The sequence below is a fragment of the Pleurodeles waltl genome, chromosome 7 (assembly GCF_031143425.1).
Source record: "Pleurodeles waltl isolate 20211129_DDA chromosome 7, aPleWal1.hap1.20221129, whole genome shotgun sequence".
Taxonomy (NCBI): domain Eukaryota; kingdom Metazoa; phylum Chordata; class Amphibia; order Caudata; family Salamandridae; genus Pleurodeles; species Pleurodeles waltl.
The window spans coordinates 386,213,499-386,239,526 of NC_090446.1; the positions used below are offsets into that span (position 1 = coordinate 386,213,499).

The following is a 26,028-nucleotide window of genomic DNA, read 5'->3' on the forward strand; positions in this document are numbered from 1 at the left end:
ATGTATCCCATACATTTGGAGAAATAGTTTATGGGCCCCCACTCCATGTATCAATGTGTCTCACTGCTTTTTTCTAGCAATTCTATTGCAATTAATATTTTAGAAGGTGTCCAGTACAATCTCCCAGTTTTCCCATTAATACTAAGATTTTCACCCTTTAAGTTACAGGACTCTATCGTAGGCAACTGAATTTTTAATTTTAGGTTAAGGATCTTGTGATCACTTAATGTGGTGTCAATAACTGTCATATCTTCAGCTAATTGTACATTATTATAAGAGGCCAAATAATAGTCTATGATAGAGCTACTCTGAAAGGACTTGTGTGTTTAGGCTGCCGGGTAAAAACAATTACATGTGAACTAATATGGGTTAAAAGCGATGACTAATGCTTGACAGGAGATTGCGAAGGCCGTGGTTTTTACAACACCGGCCTCCTTAGATGCACGAAATAGAGGATTTGGTGTGAACATGTGTGAAGAGAGTTAATAATAAAGATCAAAATATTAACCTATGATTATTTTCATCCTCCTCCTGTCCTTTGTGTAATACGCTTTACAACCACGTGGTTTCGCTGGAACGCTTACCATGGTCTATTATAACAGATGTCACTGTTTGTACTAATTGAATGACTGGTGTACCTTTGTTCATGATGTATCCACAAAACAAACACCAAATCTGACTCAGAGCCTTTTATTCTTGTTCACGAAAACACAGTATGCAAAACAAAAAAGGAAGGGCCTTTGCTTTAGCAAAAATTAACTTTAACAATGAATATAACAAATCATCGATATCATTATATACAAACTTAAAATGATCAACATTTCATCCTTACACTTACTGTAAGCAATTCTGCCCTAAGACTCCACATGATTCACTTAACTACATTATCTGCAGGGACAGAAACTAATCAGAAAAGGTAATGACAGAATCTCCAAGTGGTAAATACACATCATAGATAAAGGCCATTTTCTCCCATATATGGCAGGTTGGAAAAGGATACGTTTGGGGCCATCAAGAGTGGCATATTTTAGCTTAGTTATAATGGTGACGGACAAAATTGCCTTTAACGAGTTAATAAGGTATAAGATAGGTATCCTGCCTCCACACAACATCGGTTCAATGAAAGGACATGTTCTTAATTGCATAATCTTCAGTACGTCAGACAGGAAATGTGACTTCTAAAATGCCCCACCCCTCCCCACAAATGAACAGAACCACAATTTTCTCTATGGGAAATATTGGCCTTCCTTCACCAGCCTAACAATAGTTCCGGCAGTGCATGGTGGCCTCTGAGCTGCAGGGGGCCCCGTTAGCACATCACACTGCATGGGTGGCAGGCCCCTGGCCTGAAAGCTCCTGACAGGGTTAGGGGCCCACCCTTCATGTGCAGAGGGGTCCCATAAAGTTTTATACAACACTGTCTTCCTTGCCTTTTGACCTGTTCCTTCCCAAAAAAACACACTGCTGAATAATCAGGGCTCAAATCAGGGTACAACAGTTGGCCTTACAAGATTCAGAAATGAAAAACAATCACTAGAGTCTGATTTGGGCTGGTTATTATTTTAATACTGCACAGATAAAAAGGAAAGGAACTGCAGAAAGAGGAAGACAGCGACTCCTAGCTGCAATTCACACATCACAGACTAGAATCAAAATATTCAGACTCCCGCTTCACCCTCGTGTAATACAAATTTGACCTAGGCAGTGAGCTTCAAATTGTTAAGCACATATAAGTCCATACTAAAACTCCCTACAATATTCTTACTTTAGGTCTATCCATGTAGGATTATGCTGCCTCCCAATTTGAAAAGGTAGATTTTAACATCATTCGAGAGTAAGTTTTGCAGGATTCCACAAGTCAGCCTATACACTAAGCTTCAATAGGTCCCTTCGTATCCACTTCAGTCATTGTCTTGTTTGTTGCATTAGCACTCATGATCAATGAAGTGAAGTATGTGTTTGCCAACCACTAGGAGCGACAAGGAGACCACCTTCGCAAGGCAGGATCTCTAAAGTCAAGCTCACTGAGCATGACAATGAAGGTCTCATAGTCGCCTATGATGGAAGCAGGTATGTTATGCATACGTTTTCTTCCCCACCTCCATATGTAAGGGTCAGGTGTTCTCGGAAGAAGCGGTGTATGTTCTCCAGTACCTAAGTTCCAGGGTTTCATTTGGAGAAAGCCCAATACACAAATAGTAAGCACCCTACTGACAATTTCAAACTCCTACATCCACTGTCCAAGATGCACAATGCCTTATCCAATGTCTTTCTGAACAAGCCATATTCCCAGGCCTGCTCATCTATGCTTTAAGTTTTGTATTCCAGGCAGCTCCTACTGTTATCAGCAATGTTATTACAAAAGCCACTGTTCTTACCCTGTTCTCCAAGGCTTCATATTTGTTCTCCATTGCTGAAGGGTATATTTCAGCCTTCTTCAGTATGGAGTCTAGAGCTTCCTTCACCTCTTTCTCAACAACCCATGTTGGCATCTCTCACATTTGTCTCAATGGGTGAACCGGTTCTGCCCTGTCTTCTTATGGGCCTTCCCAGATATGATGAATAATCACCTCATTGATTTCAGAAAGCACAGTACTGCAGAAGGAACCTATGATGTCCACTGCCTCGCTCCAGGCTTTCGCCTTCCATTCCCATTTCAACTTGTCTGCCCAATAGACCAGGCGACAAGGGTTCTTCTGATGGTGAAGTAATTGGCCTAAAATGTCCCCGCCCGGTGTCTCAGCACAGACAGAGCCTAGTCTCCCCTCACTCACAGCAGGTTGTGGGTGATCCGATTGTCCATCACTTGTGCATCACAAATGTTGTGGGCTGCTCTCCTGGTTACTTTTCTGGTGTTCTGGAGGCGCCTTCATTGGTTTGAATCAAACTAGCCACCTCACCAGCAGTTCCTGTCTCCTCTGTCAAGACTTTGATTTCTTCATTATTTCCATATGCTGTGATGAACAAAAATGCAGCTCAAAACCTGGGACCCAGGAAGAGAGCCATTTTGGTTTGCTTCAGGCTCCACCTACTGTTTTTAACAGATCTGATCAATCTAGTCTAATCTAATCTTGTGTTAAAATAAAAACAGACTTGCTTTCTTAATTATAGCAAAGCAACTGTCTTCATACCTTTTGAACAATTAAAATTGTTCATTTATTTTCTTTCCATTTCCTCTAGGTGATTGCTATTGTGATGGATCTCTTCACAGATGTGGACATAATGTGTGATCTTGTGGCAGCTGCAAGCAAGCGAAAGGTTCCCGTATACCTTTTACTTGATGAGAAGAATCTTGGCTACTTCATAGAAATGTGGGAGAAACTGGATTTCAAAAGTATTCAAGTGCCGGTAAGTGACATGCTTGCTAAAGACAACTACAGTGTTGTCACTAAGATACTAGAGATAACTTGGAGGAGTTATGCAAATTCAATTTTATTCAGATGGGTGTTGTAGCTGCAGTAGTTTATCTTCTGGTGTTTGCCTCATATGCTGTAGTCTTTCTCTATGATGTAATAAATTGCTCTAATGGGAACAAGCCCACAACAGAATCTTGGAAGGGTGCCATTAGGCGATCCCAGTGGAGTGTGTGAGAGACAGACCCAATTTTACGGCCAGGTGCCTGGCAGGGCCATCGTCCTTATGCATTGAGGCTAATGTGCCAGGCAGAAGGGTCGGAAGAGGTCGTAGGCTGGTGCCGTTTGGGGGGCAGGAGTATAAAGAGGGGCACAGGCCATGAGGTGAACCTCTGTCCTTCCATCAAAGTCTAAAAGGGCTTATCGCCATTCGAAGAAACACTCTCCATTCCCACTCTATAAAAAGACATAGCCAAAATTTGCAGAGAAATGTTCTTGCGATTCAGGGAGCGTCAGAGCGCAGGTTCACCAATTCTCATCAGGAGAGGTTATGTATAGGATGAGGCTGGTTGGAAGGTGGACTGACCTGCCACCGGTCGCTGTAATACTAGCGCTGCCTTGGGTATCCTGGCAGTGTTGGAGCATGGATTAAGATGCCACAAGGTGCCCTGACACAGGCGAGGCAGTATGCGGTCCTCTTGGAAAACATGAAGCTGCTAAGTTAATTTTGCTGTTGTCATGGATGTATCTTTCTGACGGGTTGGCTGGGACTCACCATTAGCCTACCCTAGAAAAGGGTTGTAATTAGGAAATGTGTTCTTTGTTTGTCATCAGATTACCTTTAGCTCTTGCTGGAGATACAGGTGAAGTAAAATTGCTACAACCCAACCCAAATCAATGGTGTCCTGGTTGTTTGTGGAAAAAGTGGTTGTGGTGCCATGTCATTACATGGATGAGCACACTATGAGTAAGTACAAAGATACCTTGTGAATTAGTGGAGTGCCAGAGATGTGATTCTGCAGGGTGTTTAACTGTCCTACAAAATCTTTACAATTACTAATCTCCTGGGGCTTGGTTTGCAGTGCTGGTTATCAGTTATTTGGTATTTTGTACCCTTTTGTTTCATTGTCTATACATACTCCCCCTTCTACATGCTGCAGAGATCTCCAATTATGTAATCTAAAGGAACTGGGCTCGTAACCCAGATCTTTTGTTCCATAGTTAATGTTTCAACCGCCAAAATACATCCCCTCCCTAAGTGAGTTGAACCACGCTGAAGGCTTAAACATACTTAAGAAATGTAGTCAGCGGCATAGCTTCATGGGGGGATTGTGAGGTGTCACACCCCTCCCTAATGAATCCTGAAAGTTGGGTTCTGGAAGGTCTGGTCAAGTCTATGAACCCACTGCAAATCTGTATTTTATAAATGATACAAAAATAGCTTCTTGAGGTGTGCTGTAGCCATTATGCGTTTTCACAGGGGAGTCAGTTGTAATGATACCAAAGCATGTCTGTGAGGTGGACATATCGTCCTAGCATGGCTGATGTGCTCTGTGTGCTGTAGCTCTCTGATGCTCCCCAATCAAAACCTTTTGAACCATCAACGAGGGTGACATGTAGGTCTGAAGGTTAATCTCTCTGAAATAATAGAAGTTAAAATTAGTTAAAGTGAGAACAGGTTTCAAAGCAGATCAGAAAACAGGTCTATTGGGGGCATTTCACTTGTATGGAATGTAAATATGAGCCGTGTAATTGTTGGAGCCACTGCAAGCAGGAATGAGTTTGGCGGTATGTGGTCTAACTGGAACGGGCCAATACCTACAGGAAGATCAGTAATGCTGGGAGACATATCAGCACAAGCCCTGCACAGTAGAGGACAGACCATGAAGATTACCAGGCCTGCTTCACTGCCAATGTTCCTATTCATCCTTACTATCAACACAAAACATAAGCATAAGTTGTGTAGTGCAGGAGACCCTGTGGCCCTTCAAGTCAAGTTCTAAACAAACTCTGGGCAAAGAGAGGCACTTCAAGAGTGTTATTTATTTTTTCAAAATATTTTTCATCTACCCACTGATAGTTATAAAACACCAATAAAAATTCAGTTTCCTCAAATACCTTTGTGCCCCTTAATGCAGTACCTCCCCAACCCTAGCACTTTCACCACTGGTCGTGCCATCATTTTTTGTTGGATACACCTCAGTGCTTGTTGGCAAATTTCAGTCTCACACCCCTTGGATTCTACTGACTAAAGGCCTGATTTAGAGTTTGGTGAACAAGTTACTCCATCACAAATGTGATGGGTAACCCTTCCTCCATATTACGATTCCCATAGGATTTAATGGGATCGTAATACCGTGGATGGAACATCCATCACATTTGTGACAGAGAAACCCCATTCGTCAAACTCTGAATCAGGCCATCAGCTACTTGCATCAATACGGAGTGATGTGGAATACATCATTATAAGACATCATGGACTAGAAAATAAGGACTTACTGTGGCATCTTGAAATGGCTGTAAATTACAGTAATTGTAGGGATTCTGAAAATGGAGCTTAAACTGAGTCCGAACACAAGCACAGAGTGGTTGCATGAGGATTCCCTTGACCTCAGAGGCTGACAACAAAGACTCAGACAAGGGTAAAAACAAGCATTTGCAATGCAATGGGTTTCACATTTACTTGAGGTGGCGCTATTGGCATTGTAAGTGCATAACTGGACTTTTCTTGCCATATAAATTGGTCACTCCTGCCGCATAATCTGGTCCTCTGTGTCCCATAATTCCAGTGACCCTGCATATAAATAAAGCACTTACATTAATCTTAAAATTATCATTCATACTAAGGAACTGGAAATATCACATATAAGTGTATCGCAATCACGAAAAGTCCTAAATAAACAGACTTAAAATGCATTGGTAGGTGTGTATGCAGAAGTGAAGATGCCTCCATCAAGTACGCAAGCATATAGACATGCTTTTAAACCAATCTGAACCATTGAGACATGTACAAGTGTAAAGCACAGGAAAGGTAGTTATATGTATTCCCGTGGATTCCCAAATGCGTAGACTCGGGTCCAAAACTCACACGTTCGCAGTGACACATGTATGCCTTACCCCAACTTGCTAAGCTTGCAGCACATTGTCAGTAGTCTTCAGTTACAGGAAACATTGTTTTGTCACTGTCGTAGGTTTGCCCTTGGTGACCTGCACTATGAAAAAAATCTATTATCCTCCTGGGTTCAGCCCTTGATTGCGTTTATCAGTCTTTTGCAGTGAAGTTTGTTGTATTTCATTTGCTTAGCCCCTGTTTGGCTGTTTTTAATAGAAGGGCTAGTGGTGGCCTACTTACTGATTTTCTGAAACAACAATATGGAACCCTGGATCCTGTCCAGTCTTTTTTGTGTTGTAATACTTTTATTAGCAATAAAAAGTACAGAACATAGCGGGGAGAACATGGAAAATAGACTGAAGAATATATAATACAGTACATTATACATATATAGATATGTATATAAATGGTCCCCATATCTATTTGCAAATCATACAAGCCACAATGTATGGGGGATACCATAGATTAAGCATCATCAGTCGTAGTCCCGTACATACTAAGGGCTAGCAATATTAAGGGAACAAATAAGAGAGGGAGGGAGAACGGAGGGGCAGCATGGCCTAGAAAGAGGGAGAGAGAAGCTGAAACGGGGGAAAGGGTGAAGGAATAGGGGGTGGGGGGTAAAGAAGGGGAGGGGGTGGGAGGAGGGTAACTAAGTGGCGAGTCCACAGGGCATCGCAAATGTGAGAGAATGGGGTGATGCGGCAGTAGCATGCTGGTACAAGGACTTCGAAAGGGTGTGAGATAAATATTGCGGCAGCTAGACAATTGGACAACTAGACAATACACTGTGCCATTGGGGGGAGGGGAGGAAAATAGGAAAAGACAATGAGTGAGGGAGGGTATAGAGAAGAGGGAGGGGAGAGGGGAGGGGAGGGAAGAAAGGCAACAGTAAGGAATCCGGGGTTAGAAGCCGGAAGGCAGAAGTTAGCAGCTAGTGTCCAAGGGAACAAAGGCAAATACAAAATAAATGGGTTGGGGAGGGGGAAGGGGCAAGATGCTGGGGGGGGAGAGGGAAGGACAAGGGGAGTGGTGGGGTACGGAGGGGAGAGACAGGGGGTGCAGGGTGGGGGGGATGGAGTCCAGTGGGCAAGTGTGCAAGAGTGCATGGGAACGAGGGGGGAGAAAGGGCGGTAAGGGATATTGTTACGGGGTGGTGGGCAGCGAGATAGACAGATTAGACAGGAAGTGGGGGAGATATTTATCAACGGACCAATGGTGATTGGGGGTCAGTGAGAAACAGGGCCCACACCTTATGAAACAGGGCAGCCTGATCTTGGAGGTTATAAATGATCCTCTCATATGCTGCTATTCGGGTCATCGCCGCTATCCTCTCATCCAGGGTGGGAGGATCTACCGATCTTCAATGACGGAGGTTACAGATTTTCACAGTGACTAGCGCTATATGCAGCAGTCTCCAGAGAGGTCGCGATAAGGCCAGGAGGGTATCCATATCATATAAAATAACAAGAGGGGAGGCATCTGTGCTGAGAGCGGAATGGAGGTAGATAGGGTGAGGCCTACGGCCTCCCACAGGGGCTGGACCAACGGGTAGCCAACAGGGATATGGAGTAAATCACAGTGTGTCTCCGGACAACGCCAGCATGTCGCGTGCGGAAGAAGCCCTGCCCCATGCAATCTCACTGGAGTCCAGTACCAGTCGTGAATGATCTTAAAGGGGCAGAATTTCAAGCGAGCTTCACGGGTGCCCCGTCCAGTGCTTCCAGTAGGTCTATCCAATCCTCTGCGTTGAAGGACCTTCGCAGGCGAGTTTGCCATTGTAGACAAATATTTTCTTGGAGGAGCTGCAAGAACTTATGGCGCATGAGGACCTCATAGAGGCCTGCCATGACACCTTTGTGCTTTCCCCATGATTGGAGGTAAAGCACCACAGGTGAAGATTGAAGTCCACGTTGGGCAATGTCTGCATTATGCTGCAGGCAGTGTTTAAGTTGCAAATATTGTCATTCTTGTCGTGGGTGAAGATTGAAACCCACCCGCAACAAGGCGAAGGGTTTAATCACCCCGTCCTGCAGTACCTGGCTCATATGGATGATGCCAGCGTGCTTCCAAGGAGGCCAGGTGAAGACATTCCCCCCTAGCTGCAGGCTATCGTTGTTCCACAGGGGAGCCTGAGCATGCAGGGAAGGATGAACTCCAAGTAGGAGGTGGGCCCTCCTCCACGCCGCCTGTGTCGCCCTCATGACCGGATTCATAGATATGGGGGGGGGGGGGGGTTAGCACAGTAAAGTCCCTTGAGGCCTCCACTGTGAGAGAGAAGAGCTTTCTCCACTGTTACCCACTGAGGCAGCTCGGTCGTATCAAACGTTAGTGTAGCTAATGACAATAAATGCAAAGCCAGGACATAATGTTCTACAGATGGAGTCCCATTCCCCAGGAAGAGCGGCACGCCATGAGTTTGGCAGGAGCAAGTTGTGGATACATGGACCCCCACACAAAGGTTCTGATCGCTGCGTCCACAGAGCATAACAAAGAGAAAGGCACTGAAGAGGCAGAAGGCCCAGAACATAGGTGAACCGTGAAAACATTCAGAAACATGCGCTACTAGGTCGTAGGAAATGAGAAAATAGTCTAATCGGGACTCTGTGCCATGGCCCGGCGACAGGAAAGTATATTCTCTATCAGTCGGGCACGTCAGTCTCCAGTAATCCACTAAACCATTATCCTGCATCATGTCAGACTAGAGGGCTCCATCTCCATTGTTTTCCACATCTAGGGGCCAGTCCTGTCCAACACTGCGACCCTGGTCAGGTTCCAATCTCCTCCTACGATGTAGCTAGTGGCCCCTATCTCTGATTATAGGCGGTCGATTTGCAGGAGAAACAGGCGCTTAGAGCCCGTGGGGCCATAGACGGATCCCACGTAGAGGGAGGAGTCCCCAAACTTAAGTTTGGCGAACACATAGGGACCCTCCGGGTCTACTCATGTTTTAGAAACAGAGCAAGGTGTGTTTTTTCGCACCAGTACGGCAACGCCACATTTTCATGGGACACCTCCATCTCGTTCTCTGGAAGTGGGGCTGCAACTGAAAAACGCTGTTCCTACCCAATCCAGGTGCAATGTAGCGGATTCTGCTCTGTCGAGATGGGTCTCTTGTAACAGAGCTATATCTGCTAGTTTTTTGGATGGAGGTATGAGAGTATCTTTTTGCGTTTTATGAATTGGGTCATTCCGTTGACGTTCCAGGATAAGATCCGCAGTGGGGTAGGTGGGGTTGGGGGAGATCCGGCCATGATAGAGTGGTTGCTTAGGCCGTACCCGAGCAGCAGTAGGGAATGGCAGGTGTATGCGAGGAGAGGTGGGAGTCAGTACAAGAACAGCTAAGAAGACAAAAATAAAAGGAGTGTGAAGTAGGGGGACGAGGTAGGAGGTTTCACAATTGCGGGAGGGCAGGAGGTATGGATGCCAAAATCTTGAATCAGGAAGAAGGGGCAGAGCAGGATAAGAAATGGGGTGGTGGCGGGGGGTGCGCGGGGTGGGGAGTGGGTGAAACAGAGAAGATACAGAGGTAGGGTAGCCAGAAAGTAAACCAAAGAGAGAAAGACCAAGGAAGAAGGGTGGAATAGAAAGGTTGGTGAGGAAGAAGAGCGGGAGGGAGGGGAAGTGAAGGGAGCTTGGAGGGGGGTGTATCCTACAGACGTCAAAACATTTGAGTAATAGCAAAGGAGAGGTAGGGGAGAGGGAAGAGAGGGAACTAGGGCAGAGCACAAGAGCTCAGCGCTTTGGTTACAGTAGTCTGCGGCTCTAGCCCAGGCTGTGGAGCCCCCGCCCCGACCAGCGGACCCCCTAACGGTGGAGGGCGGGTGCCTGTAATGTTCCAGGGGAGCCGTCATCCCGTTTAATCGGCTATACATCCGCAACAGTGGTGCCCTGCAGCAATACTCACATTGGGGGCTAACGTGCGAATATCTCAAATGAAACGAGTGATAGCTGGCCAATGCTATGAGGGCACCGGGGGAGGGGGCTGATGCATGAGCGCAGTTGCGGAGGAGCCATAGAATGTATGAAGGGGGGGAGAGGAGGGAGGCGCTGACAAGGGAGAAGAGGGTTGGTGAGGGGAAGGGGGAGCGGAATGAGCTGAACTATCTCAGCAGCGCGGAGGGACTTCCTTCCATGGGCCGAACCGGATCTGAGGGTCTGATGGAGGTCTCAATGCCCTGCCACTACAGTATGACCCAAGTGAAGTACACTGCGTCCGTGCTAAGGTACGGGAGGGGGGGCTGGGGAGAAGAATCATAATTGAATCTGCTGTGTCTTGTGTAGTAGTTCTACAGTAGTAGTTCTACAGTAAAGGAACCATGGGGGAGTTATAAAGTCAACCTGGGAACGCAATGCAGGGTCCCTGAGGCAGGCCAAAAAGCAGAACACAGGAGTGTCCGCTGTTCATGGTCTGTAGCCCAGTGGAAGCAAGCCCTGACCCTGAAACAGGAGAAACAGAACACAGGAAAGAACAGTACTCATCTGCCAGGTGCCATGATGGGATGTTCGTTACGACACGTGCAGAATACCGGTGTCACCAGCAGCAGTAGGAGCTGCAGAGGGTTTAAGGGGAAAGCAGGATTTGTCCCTGTCTGCCACTTGAGTGTGCTTTGCCACCGTGTGTAGCACCTGCCCCTGTCATCATAGTTCTTTGAGAGTCTTTCAAGGTCTCTGCTCTGGTCCGGGGCCTCTAGGGAACAACATTCCGGTCGCTCGGAGCGGACTCCGGTGGCAGTGGATTTCAGACTGTTGCAGCCAAATTCTGAGGTTGGGGTAGGATGGCCATATCCATGGGACAGGCGGATAAGCTGTTGAGGTAAAGACGCAGGTCTATTGGATCATAGAGGTCCTTGGATACATTATTATTTGTGATCCACATCCTTGTGTTTTGCTTTCACTAATGACCGAGCTGAAAACAATCTCTGGAACGCACTTCTTAGTTTAAAGAAGATATTTATTAATACTTCACCACGAGGGTCCTGAGAGAGAAGATTAGTAGGTTGGAGGTACACATTTAAAAATAGTCACAGCAATGAAAGGAAAATATCTCAAAGTGATTCTCAATTGCAATGTACACAGCAAATAAATGGGATTATATTATAGTTTAACTTCAAAGCGAAGAATAAAAGTCAAAATTCATCACCGTAGTAGGGCCCACCAAATGCTTCACCTTTCTCATGTCAGCAAGAAGAACGACTCCTGTTCAACTGCAAGAAAGAGATTTTCCACCCCCACGGGACAGGTCAGGCAGCTGGCGCCCGCTCCTGACTGAAGTCTCAGAATTCCACGCTACTGAACAGAGTCATCTTTTTTATATCTTTTGAATAATTACAAGAGAACTTTCTAGAAAGCCCTCCCCTTAGAGGAGGATTATAAAAAAAAATGCTGGCTACTGTAGGTTAGAGTTGGGGAAAAAAACAAGCGTTGAAGGTTGGCCAAGTCTTTAAGGCCCGTTCCTTCACAAGGCTGACTGAAGAAAAACACAAAATATGCGCTTCCTTATCATGTTCGGGTTCGGTGAGAGCAAAATACGAAAAACACAGCTTGGTTTACCATGTGGAAAAACACAGCTCATCTGCAATGTCTCAACTGCAATGTCTAATGCCACGATAAAGCCAATAGGCAGCTAAACTGAATACAAAATGTCTAATACCACGTTAAAGCCAATAGACAGCTAAACTGATTACAAAATGTAATGTGCTACTGGTGAACATTCAACAACTAATATGCACATTGGTGAAACACAAAGTCAGTGGTCAAACATCATTATTTTCACTACACGTTGCTGGTTCAAATAAACCAAACTTAACCGCCAGTTGGCGTGAACGGGGTCGTAGGGCCAAGAAAGCTTTTTTGCGTTTGCTGGTTTCTTTGGAGAAGTCAGCCGTATCAGTTGGTCATTCATACGGAATGGACCCTCATGTGGGCTTTTTGCAAAAGCTGCCAAGCCTGCGCGTGTCGCAAGAAACAGGCTATGATTGGTTGTGGGTAGTTGTCTCTGCCACGCGTTTGGAACCAAGTCTGTGTGCTCTTTGAAACTCCGGGGGGGGGTCAAAAGTCAGACGGTAAGTTGAGGCAAAGTCGTCTTTAGAAAGAATTGAACGTCCTGTCCCTCTATGGTTTCTGGGAACCCAAGAAAGCAGACATTGTCCCTGCGGCTTCTGTCTTCTAGATCTATGACCTTGCTGCGGAGATACAGGAGCTCTTGGTCTCTGTCCGGAACGAGTGCGGCCTGATTCTCCACTGACATCATCCATTGCTCCAGGGCAGTCACCCGCGATTCTAAGCCTTCAATATCCAGACGCATCGACTTTGTATCCTCTGTTAAGGAGGCCATCATGCCATCCATCCCCTCAAATCGGCAGCCCACCGCCGATATCTCCTGTAGGATGTCGTCCATGGTTGCGCCCTGCAAGGTATCCGCCATGTTGCAGGACTGGCTGGCTGGGTGCCCTTGAGATGCAGGGGGTACGGTCCGGGAGTGTTGTAACGCTTCAGAGAAGAGCAGTTGTCTTGCTGGCTTCCCCGAATGTTTATTTGACGATCTGCACCCTGGCATCGCAGGGTTGTGGGCATAGAGAGGCTCCAGGCGAGGTGAGATCTTCTCCGTGCTACTCTATGTGGCCAATGGATTGACCCACTCCGCTATGGTGAGGGATCCTTGCTGTGGTTACGGCACTAGGTCACGGCCTACACTCCTCTGCGTGCTGACAGTCGTGCCCAGGCAAGAGATAGAAAAAGGGGAGGGGGGGGTCAGCGCCCAGAGTGCTGGGCTCCTCCTTTCCACATAATAGACAGGTGAGTGGTGGCATCGTACTGCACCACTAACCTCATCCCCATGTAGCGGTGGCCAACATAAAGTCTCAGGGCAAAAAGCAAAGCTCTGGTGACTGACCTTAAATGTCAAAAAGGTGAGGCTGCTGGTGCAGTGCCCCCCACACCTGTTGATGTCCTGGAGAGTCCCCCTTTCATTATTCCTCCGTGGCGGTACAGGATACAGTCCTCTGTGACAAAAAGGGGGGGAAGGGTAGAGGTATTATGGCAGGGTGTACCTCAGGTCGTCACAGGATGCGGCGCATGACGCTTCTAGTTGCCCCCTTCGAGGCGAGAGTCAGTGGCTGCAGTGGTGCTCCTTTGTAATGCTCCTTTGTAAGACTGCATCGCTGGGGCGCAATCCAGTGCACCCGGATGGTGCTCTGAGCCTTCAACTGCCCTCCGTTGCCCCGCAGTCATCCGGCTCCACCTCATCACAGGCGCGGGCGCGTCCGATTCTCGAGCTGGCCCCGCTGAAGGTGAGGAGCATGAGGGGGAAGGCGGGCAGGGCGCTACAATGCCGCTGGGGAGAGCGCCTCGATCTCAGGCACAACCCCCCAGCGGGATGACATTCTGGCACGTCTTAAAGGCTGGATCGGTCTGAGTCGCTCTCACCACTCCACCGTGGCTTATTGGACCAAAGGACCCACGCAAGGTCGCGGCTCTGCATCCAAGCATAGGCCCCAGCTGTCGTCAGGCCCAGGAAAAGTATAAACGGGGCACCCTTACATCGCTCCAAGGGGCTCTCCGGTCATCGCAGCCCTCCACGAGTTCTTGGCAGTGCTGCAGGGGGGACGCATAGAAGTCAAAGTGCCTCCCCACCCGGTCCGGAGCCGCCTTTGGGTGGAGCGTCCCAACTAGGTGGCCATCTCCAATCGTTGCCAGACCACGCCCCCTGTCCAGTCTTGTGTACTTGGATTCTTCCCCATCCTTGAAACAACACAGCAAGACAAAAGTTAGGTGTTTTAGTATAATTGAAGTGCTCCAGGAAGCAAAATGCTATTTTGCCTGGACTTCTGAAAACCATTATGTCTTCCCTACCTAGAAAATGATGAGGGTTGAATCAGTTTTACTGAGACTGCCTGGAGTTGTGTTTTGACTTACCAGTCAAAGGCAAATTAGATTGGACTCGCAGATTGCCTTCCCATGCTACCCAAATGCACAATGTTACCTATATATGAGCAGCAAGTGAAGGCACGGGACCTCAGCAAGGGAGCCCTAGAACCCAGGAGGTGGCATCTTAATGGGAAAGCTTTGTGCAGAAATGTCAGCATCTGTCAGTCGTAAAAGCGTCCTAAAGAAAAAGAGCTCCATAGATGAAAAAGCATTTCGGTAAATTCAATGCAGGGTCCCAGCAAAATCAGCCCTTGTCCCATCTTTCCTGATGTGAGGTAGTATCCAGCAGCTCTCACAGGAGCAGGAATACCAAGATAATTTTAAAAATTTCGAACAAACCGCAGCTTTGCCCCTGGAGCGCTCCAAATACACACTAGCCAAGACAATGTCAAACCATTTGGTGATGCCCTAAGGTTTCTGGTTTAACTTTTTTTTAAGGAAGAGGCAGCATTTGCCTGTGGGTTTCAAGCATGGCTTATTTCACTGAACGGCTTGGTAAGAGACACAGAAGGGCTTCTAGTAGCTTCAAAATGTTAGGAAGATTTCTCTTGAACGCCCAGTTATACACACATAGCGACAAGGCCTGGCGCTCTCTTCCTCTTTCCCTTTTAGGGGGCCTGTCTAAAATCAGGGCTTCCCCTCAGTAAGCGACCTTCTGGGGTGACATTGTGAAAGCTTGTGTGCTGAGAAAGAAGCATCAGAGGCACAAGAGTAACAGGAAGAGACAGATGATAGGCCTTTGAAGGCACAGAGGGGGCAGGGTGGGTTTTCAAGGGAATTTGTTAGCCGAGTGAACGGGGTGTTTGTGTGTGTGTGTGTGTTGGGGGGGGGGGGTGTGTTCACACTCCCTCAGTACACTCCTGCTGTGCTGTTTTCCCTTAAGCATTCTTGACATGGACAACACATACTGTCATCAGGTGCCTTTAGATGAAAGACAGCACCCACATTCAGCAGAAATATACCTTGTATCCGGCCACCCCCCTGCTTATTGCAGCACTTTCCACCAGGACCAACCATACACTGTCCTACAGCAGAACACATTGGGACAGAACTCTTAATATAAAGCTAAACACTAACATACAACAAACGTGGCCCAAATGTCATTCATTGCTACCACCAACTGTTTTACGCATAGACTTCTGGGAAACAGGGATGGCGCCCATGCATTCGGTGCAGTCTTCTGTGCTCATCCATCAAATACCAATGTTGTTTACTTTCTACTTATTGTAAATGCCACAGTCACCTAAGACAGGACGATAAGAGGATGTGGCTGTAATGGGCCGAGCTGCCTGCATTGTACAAATCTCAGGGTCAGCTCTGCATCCTGTGATTCTGGGCAAATTAGAATCTCCCAGTGCCTAAAAAACAAAAGTAAATGAAAGTATCCTTGTGTCAAGTTACCGGTGCCGACGCAAAGCGCTCCTATACCCTTGGGTGAAGTTTGCTCTACATAAAACTGAAAATTAATATATACCAATAGGGTATTTTCAGAAGCCAAGTTAGACTCCGGTCTGCCAACGAAATCTCTGACCCATTTGAGACATTAAGCTTAGACAACCACAAGTGCTGCAGTGCCAGAGTGTTCAGGGTTCAAAAGTTATTATCATTAAAGCAACAAGAAAAGTTTACCTATTTGAAATGTGTTTATATTTTAACGGATTGTTCTATCAGGGAAGGGCCCCTGGAAAGAGAGAGACTCTGGATGACTTTATTTATACCCGTGCTCTGCGCCCCTCCCGGACACGCAGAGCACGCTACACATCAGAGGAGAGCCCGAATGGTCTCCGAACAATCTCTACACAATGCAAGTTTGAATTGAATGGAGGCATTGAGGAAAACAAAATGGAGGAAGGGGTTAAGGGTGGGTACAGGGTGAGAGGGTAACTAACTGACAGAAATGTTGACAAATCCTCCTACCAAAAACGATTGCTTCGGAGACTGATGTGCCATAACATGCAGAGCTGCGGACTTTGGAACTGGGGATCGTGGTTGGCTCTCCGTAATTGAAGAAGGGCACACCATACCTAAAGATAAATCGAGCCCTTCGCTAAGTCACTAATGAAATATTTTAAAAAATAAACGGTCAGGGAAGTTTGTTCCTCTTGGGGCTCCTGAAGGAAAGACAAAGAAAACAATGTAACATAACTGGTGCTTGTAATGTCGCTGGCCAGTGATGTAACTGGCCAGCCGACACTGTGAAGAAAGGAGGGGTCTTTGGGTGTTGTGTAACACCCCGAGTGAAGTCCCCGGATGTTTTCGAGGGACTTCACCTCAACGTTTGGTTTTCTTGGTTTGCTCTGTGGCCTCCGGCCCGGAGCTATATAATAAAGAAGGGGCGTGGCAGGAGCCAGTACACCTCGGACACGCAAAGCGAAGACCCGTGTACACGGGCTCGTTTTGCTCAAGGCCGGAGCCAGCCACGCCGCATTACTTCAAGATTGCACTGAATTCAGTAATTTATTTGAAGTATAATCGTGCGCCGTGCGATGCGTGTTTAAGCCCTTTTCAGGGCTTAAACACCACAAAGTGGCGACGAGGTAGGCGGATCCACGCCTATAGGCTCGAGCCCTGCTGCGGCTGCATTTCCATCGCGGTGCTCGTGCAGTGGGCAGGGAGCCACAAAAAAGCACACAAAAAAAAAAAAAAAAAAGAAAAGAAGTAAAGAGAAACGAACCTACTCAAACTGCCTGGTTGGACTGCTAGTTTGAGGAGGAAAATCGACCTTGCTTAAACAGCTTTGTTGGAACTAATTAGTTGAGGAGGAGAATCCAAAGGAAAGCGGCAAAACAAAAGGGACACAGTGAGTACAAGTACCCCCAGAACTAATAATTTGTCATACGCACAGGAGTAAGAAATCTATCCAACATCACCCCAGCTACAATGTCTGCCATACCCCCAGTAAAACCCTTTGTGGTAGAAGGGGCTCCCTCTACGCAAGCACCCAAGTGGAGGGAATGGGTAGAAAGAGTGTTACTGTTTTTTGAGGCCACGAAAGTAGCAAATGACCAAAAACGTGCCATGCTCATTCAGGTAGGAGGTAAAGACGTATATAAAATATCAAAAAACCTTGTGGAAGATGCGTCCAAAACTCATACGACACTCATAGCTGCCCTCAACCGCCACTTCGAGCCAATGGTCAATACTGATTACGAGAGGTTCATATTCAGACAAGCAAGACAACAGATGGATGATTCGCTAGATGCTTTTCACCTATGACTAAGAGAACTGGCGGGCACATGTAGGTCCAATGATGAGACTGAAGAAGTCTGAGGACAATTAATACAAGGATGTGCCTTCCTCCCCCTCAGGGAACGCATATTAGAGGAATCCGGGAAATCATTACCGGATATTCTACAGCTGGGCCGAACAAAGGAGCTGTCAAAAGCTAGGGCTTCACGCATGGAGGCGGCGTTGCAACGTCCCATAACAGAAGAGGTCACCAATGCAGTCATGACACCGCGGAAGAAAGCCCCACAAAAAGTGAGTGGTCCATGGCCCAGACAATGTGGGTATTGTGGGGGAGTACCACACCGAGCCTCTGAGTGTCCGGCAAGGGGAAACGTATGCTCCAGCTGCGGCAAGCTAAATCATTTTTCAAAAGTATGCAGATCCAAGAACACCCGAGGGGCAGCAGTCAACATAGCACTCGAAGATGTCCCTCCTGAAGAATCAGAGCGAGGGAGCGACATGGATGATGACGAAACGGTCATTAATGTCGTCCACTCTTTATTTGCGGCCACACTGACCAGCCATCGCCAAGCGCAACTTCCAAAATGCCAGATACTCATGGGTCATCATGAAGTGGTTGCTGTACTGGACACCGGAGCATCCATAAACCTACTGGCAGCAGAAGAGCATTGCCAAATGTCCCCGATTCCAGCCTTGACCAAGACAAATGTCAAGGTATATGCATATGGACAGAGCACCCCCCTTTCCCTGAGGGGTATGTTCCAAACCACTATCACCCATGGACAACAGTCCATATCATCGAAGGTGTACGTAACTGAGGGAGGAACTGGCATGCTGTTAGGCTGTCAGGCGGCGGAGGAGTTACAAATGGTGGATGCTGAGCGCAAAAGTCACTAAGAATCGGGGACGGAGTTGGTAGCCAGGTACGATGGAATCTTTAATGGCATTGGGTGTCTCCGAGGCCGGGAGATCAAGCTCCACATTGATCACACAGTTCAACCGATAGCTCTTCGCCATCGGCGAGTGGCGCTCCATCTCAGACCCCAGGTGGAGAAAGAGTTAGACAATCTGGAGAAAGCAGGGATCATTGAGAAGGTTTCTGGACCCACCCCCTGGGTATCTCCCATTGTGGTAGGTCGGAAGCCCAAACAGCCCAGCAAGGTGAGAATCTGTGTGGACATGCGTCTTCCAAATGCGGCCATTAAAAGAGAGAGACATCTGACACCTATGATTGATGATATTTTGGGAGAGCTCAGTGATTCTAAATGGTTCTCGAAGCTTGATCTTCGGTCGGGGTACCACCAGTTGGTGTTGGCCCCGGAATCCCGCTACATCACGACGTTCTCCACCCATGTGGGGCTCCGGAGGTACAAACGTCTGAGTTTCGGAGTGTCCAGTGTGGCGGAAGTATTCCAAAATGTTATCCAGGAGCTGTTGGTGGGTCTGCCGGGGACAATAAATGTCAGTGACGATATCCTTGTCCATGCCTCCACCATTGCGGAACACAATGCCCAACTACAAAAAGTCCTACAACGCATTCAGGACTCAGGACTCACTTTGCATCGGCAAAAGTGTGAATTTCTAAAGGAAAGGATACAATTCTTTGGGTACACGTTCTCGGAGAGTGGGGTTGCCCCAGATCCCGCAAAGGTAAACGACATTATGGAGGCGCCACCGCCCACCACAGTTACGGAGGTCAGAAGTTTCCTAGTGATGGTAAATTACTGTGGTTGATTTATAAAAGACTTATCTAATCTGACCCAACCTCTGAGAAATCTCCTCAAGGCCTCTGAGTCATGGCAATGGGGGTCTACTGAACAAACAGCGTTTGACAAGATCAAAGAGGCTTTGTCCAGCGACACTGTGCTGAAGTATTTTGATCCAAGAAGAAATACCAAGGTCGCCGTTGATGCGGGACCTAAGGGTTTAGGTGCTGTGTTGCTGGAGGAACAGGGAGAAGGAATGTGGTCTCCTGTTGCCTATGCCAGCCGTTCGCTCACTGACACTGAACAGCGTTATTCGCAAATTGAAAAGGAAGCCATTGCGGTCCACTGGGGTTGCAAGCATTTCCATATCTACGTGTACGGCCGCCCGTTTGTCGTGACCACTGATCATAAACCATTGCTTCCGCTATTCAATGGAACCGCTTCCAAGCCACCACCAAGAATTGAAAAATGGATGCTGCAATTGCAAGATTATCGGTGCCAGTTGGAATATCGTCCGGGGTCCGAAAACCCGACTGACTATCTGTCGAGGCATCCCAGAAGTGCCTCAGACATGGAAGTTCAAGAAGCAAAGGAAACTGAAGAATATGTGAGATATGTGACTGATAGATCTCGACCTTTGCCAATGACTGTGGGTGAGATCATACAAGCAACTAAGTCGGATGAGTGCCTGCAGAAAATTATCGCAGCCAATCAGTGGCACTGTATCAAGGGCCAATTGCCATTGTTGAACATTGAATCTCAACGTATCCTTGGAAGTCTATATAGCGTGAGGGGTGAACTCACCACTGACCTTCAAGGGTGCCTGTTAAGGGGAAGTAGGTTGGTTATTCCTTCATCCCTCACTGCCAAAGCTGTTGAGTTGGCACACAATGGCCACCAAGGGATGGTCAAAACGAAGAGCCGGCTCTGATCCAAGGTATGGTTTCCCCTCATGGACGAAAAGGTTGAACAGTTGGTCAGATTGTGTCGTTGGTGTCAGGCTACCGGTGAGTCGAGCAGGCCTGTTCCCATTGAGACTGAGCCATCCCCAACAGGTCCATGGGTCTCTGCAAGTCTAGATTTTGGCAGTTTACCTGATGGCCGCCATACTATGGTCATCATTGATGATTTCTCAAAGTATCCTGAGGTTGAGATTATTCCTACCCTCACGGCAGAAGTGGTGATTTCTGGGCTAGAGAAGACGATGGCCACTCATGGTCTTATTGCAGAGATTAAGACTGACAATGGTCCGCCGTTTCAGAGCAAGGAACTGGCTGAGTATCTGAAGATCACTGGTACCCGTCATCGCCGGATCACCCCGCGTTGGCCTCAAGCCAACGGGGAGGTAGAGCGGTTTATGAGGACTTTGAATAAGGTAATAAGAATTGCAGTGGCCAGTGGTTAATCTGTTGAATATGCCATATTCTTATTCTTGCGGAACTATCGAAAAACGCCTCATTCCACCACTAGCCTAGCTCCGAGTCATGTTGTGTTTCGGAGGGCGTCTGTTGATGCTATTCCTCAACATTCTTCTTGGGTTCCTCCGGAGATGGCCCAAGACTTGGTTCAGGAGAAACGGCGGATGTCGAATTTACGGGTCAGCCGTGCTCGGCGAGCTGCCGCGTCTGACCTGCAAGTGGGAGATTATGTGTTGCTCCAGCAGACCCTGCCGGGTAGTAAATTTCGTACACCTTTTTCTACAGTCCCATGGAGAGTTGTTCAACGGAATGGGTCTGCTGTTGTTGCCCAACGTGGTACGGATACGGTGACCCGCAATGTGTTGTTTTTTAAGAGATTTCATGACGCAGGAGACTCTAGAGCTGAGAGTGTTGGGGATGTCGATGAGTGTGGTTCAGGGTTTGAGGGGCCTGAAGAGGGTGTTCCACCGTGTGGTCCGGCGGGTCGCACAGTGGGTGGTGCAAGGCCTGTTCCAACTGAACTGGTGACTGGTGGCCCAGCTACTGAGGTGGTGTCTCAATGATCCGGATCTACCAGATATGGCTTGCGGGGTAATCCCTGCCCTTCTACCCATCTACATGATCATCTGTGTGATTATTGACTCCTTGCTCTGTTTGATGTTTTTGTTGTTTTTGCATTTTGTGGAGGAATGTAATGTTGCTGGCCAGTGATGTAACTGGCCAGCCGACACTGTGAAGAAAGGAGGGGTGTTTGGGTGTTGTGTAACACCCCGAGTGAAGTCCCCGGATGTTTCCGAGGGACTTCACCTCAACGTTTGGTTTTCTTGGTTTGCTCCGTGGCCTCTGGCCCAGAGCTATATAATAAAGAAGGGGCGTGGCTGGATCCAGTACGCCTCGGAGACGCAAAGCGAAAACCCGTGTACACGGGCTCGTTTTGCTCAAGGCCAGAGCCAGCCACGCCGCATTACTTCAAGAACGCACTAAATTCAGTAATTTATTTGAAGTATAATTGTGCACCGTGCGATGCGTGTTTAAGACCTTTTCAGGGCTTAAACACCACAGTGCTCATGTAAAGCACTTCCATATCGCCGATCACGCTCGCGCTGAATTAAACTTTAAAAGGCCAGGAGCGCCAAGGGCAGAGACAAAAGAAACAAGCCAGTTCAAAACACAACCACCGCCATGAGCCCGAGATTTATGGCTCCCTGTGTGAATGTGCAGAAAGGATCGCTTTAAGGCTTTCGAACATTCTCAATTAATTGGACATTTTTGCAAAGTTGCACTTCAGTTTTCACTGAAAACAACGTATCTCTTTTATTTATCGATCTATCGCGCGAGATTAAATCATCTTTGAGATGTGGTTTACCAAATACTTGAGGCCACTAACCACCATTTGGTGGTATCAGGGAAGGTCATATGATACTAAATCTGAGTCGTGAAAAAAGGTTCGATCGCTGTTCCATTTGAAAATATTTATGTACGCATTAACAAAAGCCTTAACACATACACTTACTTTTTGCATTGATATGCCCTATATTTAAAACCGTTATGTGATTTACAGGGAATGCATATCATAAAGTTCTAATAAAAATCACACGAGTCGTCAACTTCGGAAATGTATTAATTGGAGATAATATCATGGTTCTCCATACCTTGTTAGAAGTTGCTTCACGCTAGCACCAATGCAAAACTAATAACAGCAACAACAGGGCCACGTAAACATGTCCTTGCTTGACTGCGTACAGCAACATTATAGTTTTAAAAAATATCTCTAAACGCTTTCCTTTGTTTGAGGAAGATACATCATGCATATAGAGAAAGAATGTTGTACTGTCCAAATGTGTACTTTTTTGACATGTCATGTTTTGGTGCAGGTTTTGGTAACAAGGCTGTAGACATGGACGTGAGGCATGGATTAGTACAGGGTGAAGCAGAAAGGGAGGGTGAAAGAAGTTAAACTTTATAGATAGACGAGTGCGGCTAAAATATTAAGTGTGGTGTCTGTAGAAGGGGGTGTATGAGCAAATACACAAGAATTTCACTGTAAAGTCTAGACAATCAATGATTGGTGATTCCAGGCCCCTGTTTCACTTGGGACCATGGAACAATGAGACAAGGGTCCGCTAACAGAACTGAAGCGTGTTCTTAAAACTAGGATCAGATGACGTAAGGTAAGTTAAATGTGAGCAAAGAGGGAACTAGGCCACCTACAACGGAAATCAATCGGTTAACCCCTTCACTGCCAGGGCTTTCCCCCTCAGGTGCTAGGCCTTTTTTTTGGCTATTTGGGGCAGTTAGCATTTACGCCCGCATAACTTTTTGTCCACATAAGCTACCCACGCCAAATTTGCGTCCTTTTTTCCCAACATCCTAGGGATTCTAGAGGTACCCAGACTTTGTGGGTTCCTCTAAAGGAGACAAATAAATTAACCAAAATACAGTAAAAATGTAGTTTTTTTAAAAAACAATGGAAAAAAGGGCTGCAGAAGAAGGCTTGTGTTTTTTTTCCCCTGAAAATGGCATCAACAAAGGGTTTGCGGTGCTAAAATCACCAGCTTCCCAGTTTTCAGGAAAAGGCAGACTTGAATTAGAAAACTCAATTTTTTAACACAATTTTTGCATTTTACTGGGACATACACCATTTTACTATTTTTTGTGCTTTCAGCCTCCTTCCAGTTAGTGACAGAAATGGGTATGAAACCAATACTGGAGCCCAGAAAGCTAAACATCTCTGAAAAGTAGACAAAATGCTGAATTCAGCAAATGGGTAATCTGTTTATATCCTACAAGGGTTTCCTACATAAAATAGCAGCTGAAATAAAAAATATTGAAATTGAGGTAAAAAAAACAGCCATTTTTCTTAACGTTTTACTCTGTAACTTTTTCCTGCAATGTCAGATTTTTTAAAGCAATATACCTTTACGTCTGCCGGACTCTTCTGGTTGCAGGTACATATAGGGCTTGTAGGTTCATCAAGAACCCTGGGTACCCAGAGACAATAAATGAGCTGCACCTTGCAATTTGTTTTCATTCTATTCCGGGTATACGGCAATTCATTTGCTGAAATATAAAGAGTGAAAATAGGTATCAAGAAAACCATTGTATTTCCGAAATGGACACAAGATAAGGTGTTGAGAAGTAGTGGTTATTTGCACATCTCTGAATTCTGGGGTGCCCATACTAGCATGTGAATTATAGGGCATTTCTCAAATAGATGTCTTTTTTACACACTGTCTTACATTTGGTATGAAAAAATGTAGAGAAAGACAAGGGGCAATAACACTAGTTTTGCTATTCTGTATTCCAGCAAGGCTCCTGATAAAAATGGTACCTCACTTGCGTGGGTAGGCCTAATGCTTGCGACAGAAACACAGCATGGACACATCACATTTTTACAAAGAAATCTGATGTGTTTTTTGCAAAGTGCCTAGCTGCAGATTTGGGCCTCTAGCTCAGCCGGCACCTAGGAACACCTACCAAACCTGTGCATTTTTAAAAACTAGGCCCTAGAGGAATCCAGGATATGGTGACTTCTGGGGCTCTTACCAGGTTCTGTTACCCAGAATACTTTGCAAATCTCAAAATGTGGCTAAAAAATACATTTAGCTCAAATTTCGGTGACACAAAGTTCTGGAATCGGAGAGGAGCCACATATTTCCTTACACCCAAAGTTCCCCCAAGTCTCCCAATAAAAATGGTACCTCACTTGTGTGGGTAGGCCTAGCGCCCGCAACAGGAAACGCCCCAAAACACAACATGGACACATCACATTTTCCCAAAGTAAACAGAGCTGTTTTTTGGAAAGTGCCTAGCTGTGGATTTTGGCCTCTAGCTCAACAGGCACCTAAGGAAACCTACCAAACCTGCGCAGTTTTGAAAACTAGACACCTAGGAGAATCCAAGATGGGGTGACTTGTGGGGCTCTGACCAGTTTCTGTTACCCAGAATCCTTAACAAACCTCAAAATTTGGCAAAAAAACACTTTTTCCTCACATTTGGGTGACAGAAAGTTCTGGAATCTGAGAGGAGCCACAAATTTCCTTCCACCCAGCGTTCCCCCAAGTATCGTGATAAAAATGGCACCTCACTTGTGTGGGTAGGCCTAGTGCCCGCGACAAAAAAAGCCCCAAAACACCACATGGACACATTACATTTTCCCAAAGAAAACAGAGCTGTTTTTTTGCAAAGTGCCTAGCTCTGGATTTTGGTCTCTAGCTCAGCCGGCATCTAGGAAAACTTACCAAACCTGTGCATTTCTGAAAAGTAGGAACCTAGTGGAATCCAACATGGGGTGACTTGCGGGGCTCTCACCAGGTTCTGTTACCCAGGATCATGTGCAAACCTCATAATTTGTAAAACAAAATACTTTTTCCTCACATTTCAGTGACTGAAAGTTCTGGAATCTCAGAGGAGCCACACATTTCCTTCCACCCCGTTCCCCTAAGTCTCCCGATATAAATGGTACCTCACTTGTGTGGGTAGGCCTAGTGCCCGCGACAGGAAATACTCAAAACACAACGTGGACACATCACATGTTCCCAAAGAAAACAGAGCTGTTTTTCTGCAAAGTGTCTAGTTGGGGATTTTGGCTTCTAGCTCAGCTGGCACCTAGGGGAAACCTACCAAACCTGTACATTTTTGAAAACTGGATGTTGGAAGTTGGCTCTGTATATACTATTTCAAAGTAAGAAATAGTGTGCACAGAGTCCAAGGTTTCCCCTTAGAGGTAAGATAGTGGCAAAAAGAGATAATTCTAATGCTCTATTTTGTGGTAGTGTGGTCGAGCAGTAGGCTTAACAGAGGGTAGTGTTAAGCATTTGTTGTACACACACAGGCAATAAATGAGAAACACACACTCAAAGACAAATTCCAGGCCAATAGGTTTTTATATAGAAAAATATATGTTCTTAGTTTATTTTAAGAACTACAGGTTCAAGATTTACAAACAATACTTTAAAAGAAAGGTATTTCACTCAGGTATCTTAGGAACTTTGAATTATCACAATAGCATGTACAGTTTTGCCAAAAATGGCAATAAGCTATTTTAAAAGTGGACACAGTGCAAAAATCAACAGTTCCTGGGGGTGGTAACTAAATGTTAAATTCACAGGTAAGTAAAACAATTACAGGGTTCAAAGTTGGGTCCAAGGTAGCCCACCGTTGGGGGTTCAAGGCAACCCCAAAGTTACCATACCAGCAGCTAAGGGCCGGTCAGGTGCAGAGGTCAAATTGGTGCCCAAAACACATAGGCTTCAAGGTAATGGTGGTGCCCCGGTTCCAGTCTGCCAGCAGGTAAGTACCCACGACTTTGGAGGACAGAC

General features: G+C 46.4%; 1 protein-coding gene across 1 annotated transcript in view; it reads left to right on the forward strand.

Moving 5' to 3' along the window:
- FAM83C (family with sequence similarity 83 member C) overlaps window positions 1–26,028 on the forward strand; it is a 318,539-nt gene that overhangs the window by 208,962 nt on the left and 83,549 nt on the right. The window contains exon 2 of the mRNA XM_069243833.1: window positions 3,181–3,348. Within this exon, the coding sequence (XP_069099934.1) occupies window positions 3,181–3,348 (168 nt within the window). The remainder of the gene's footprint in view (window positions 1–3,180; window positions 3,349–26,028) is intronic.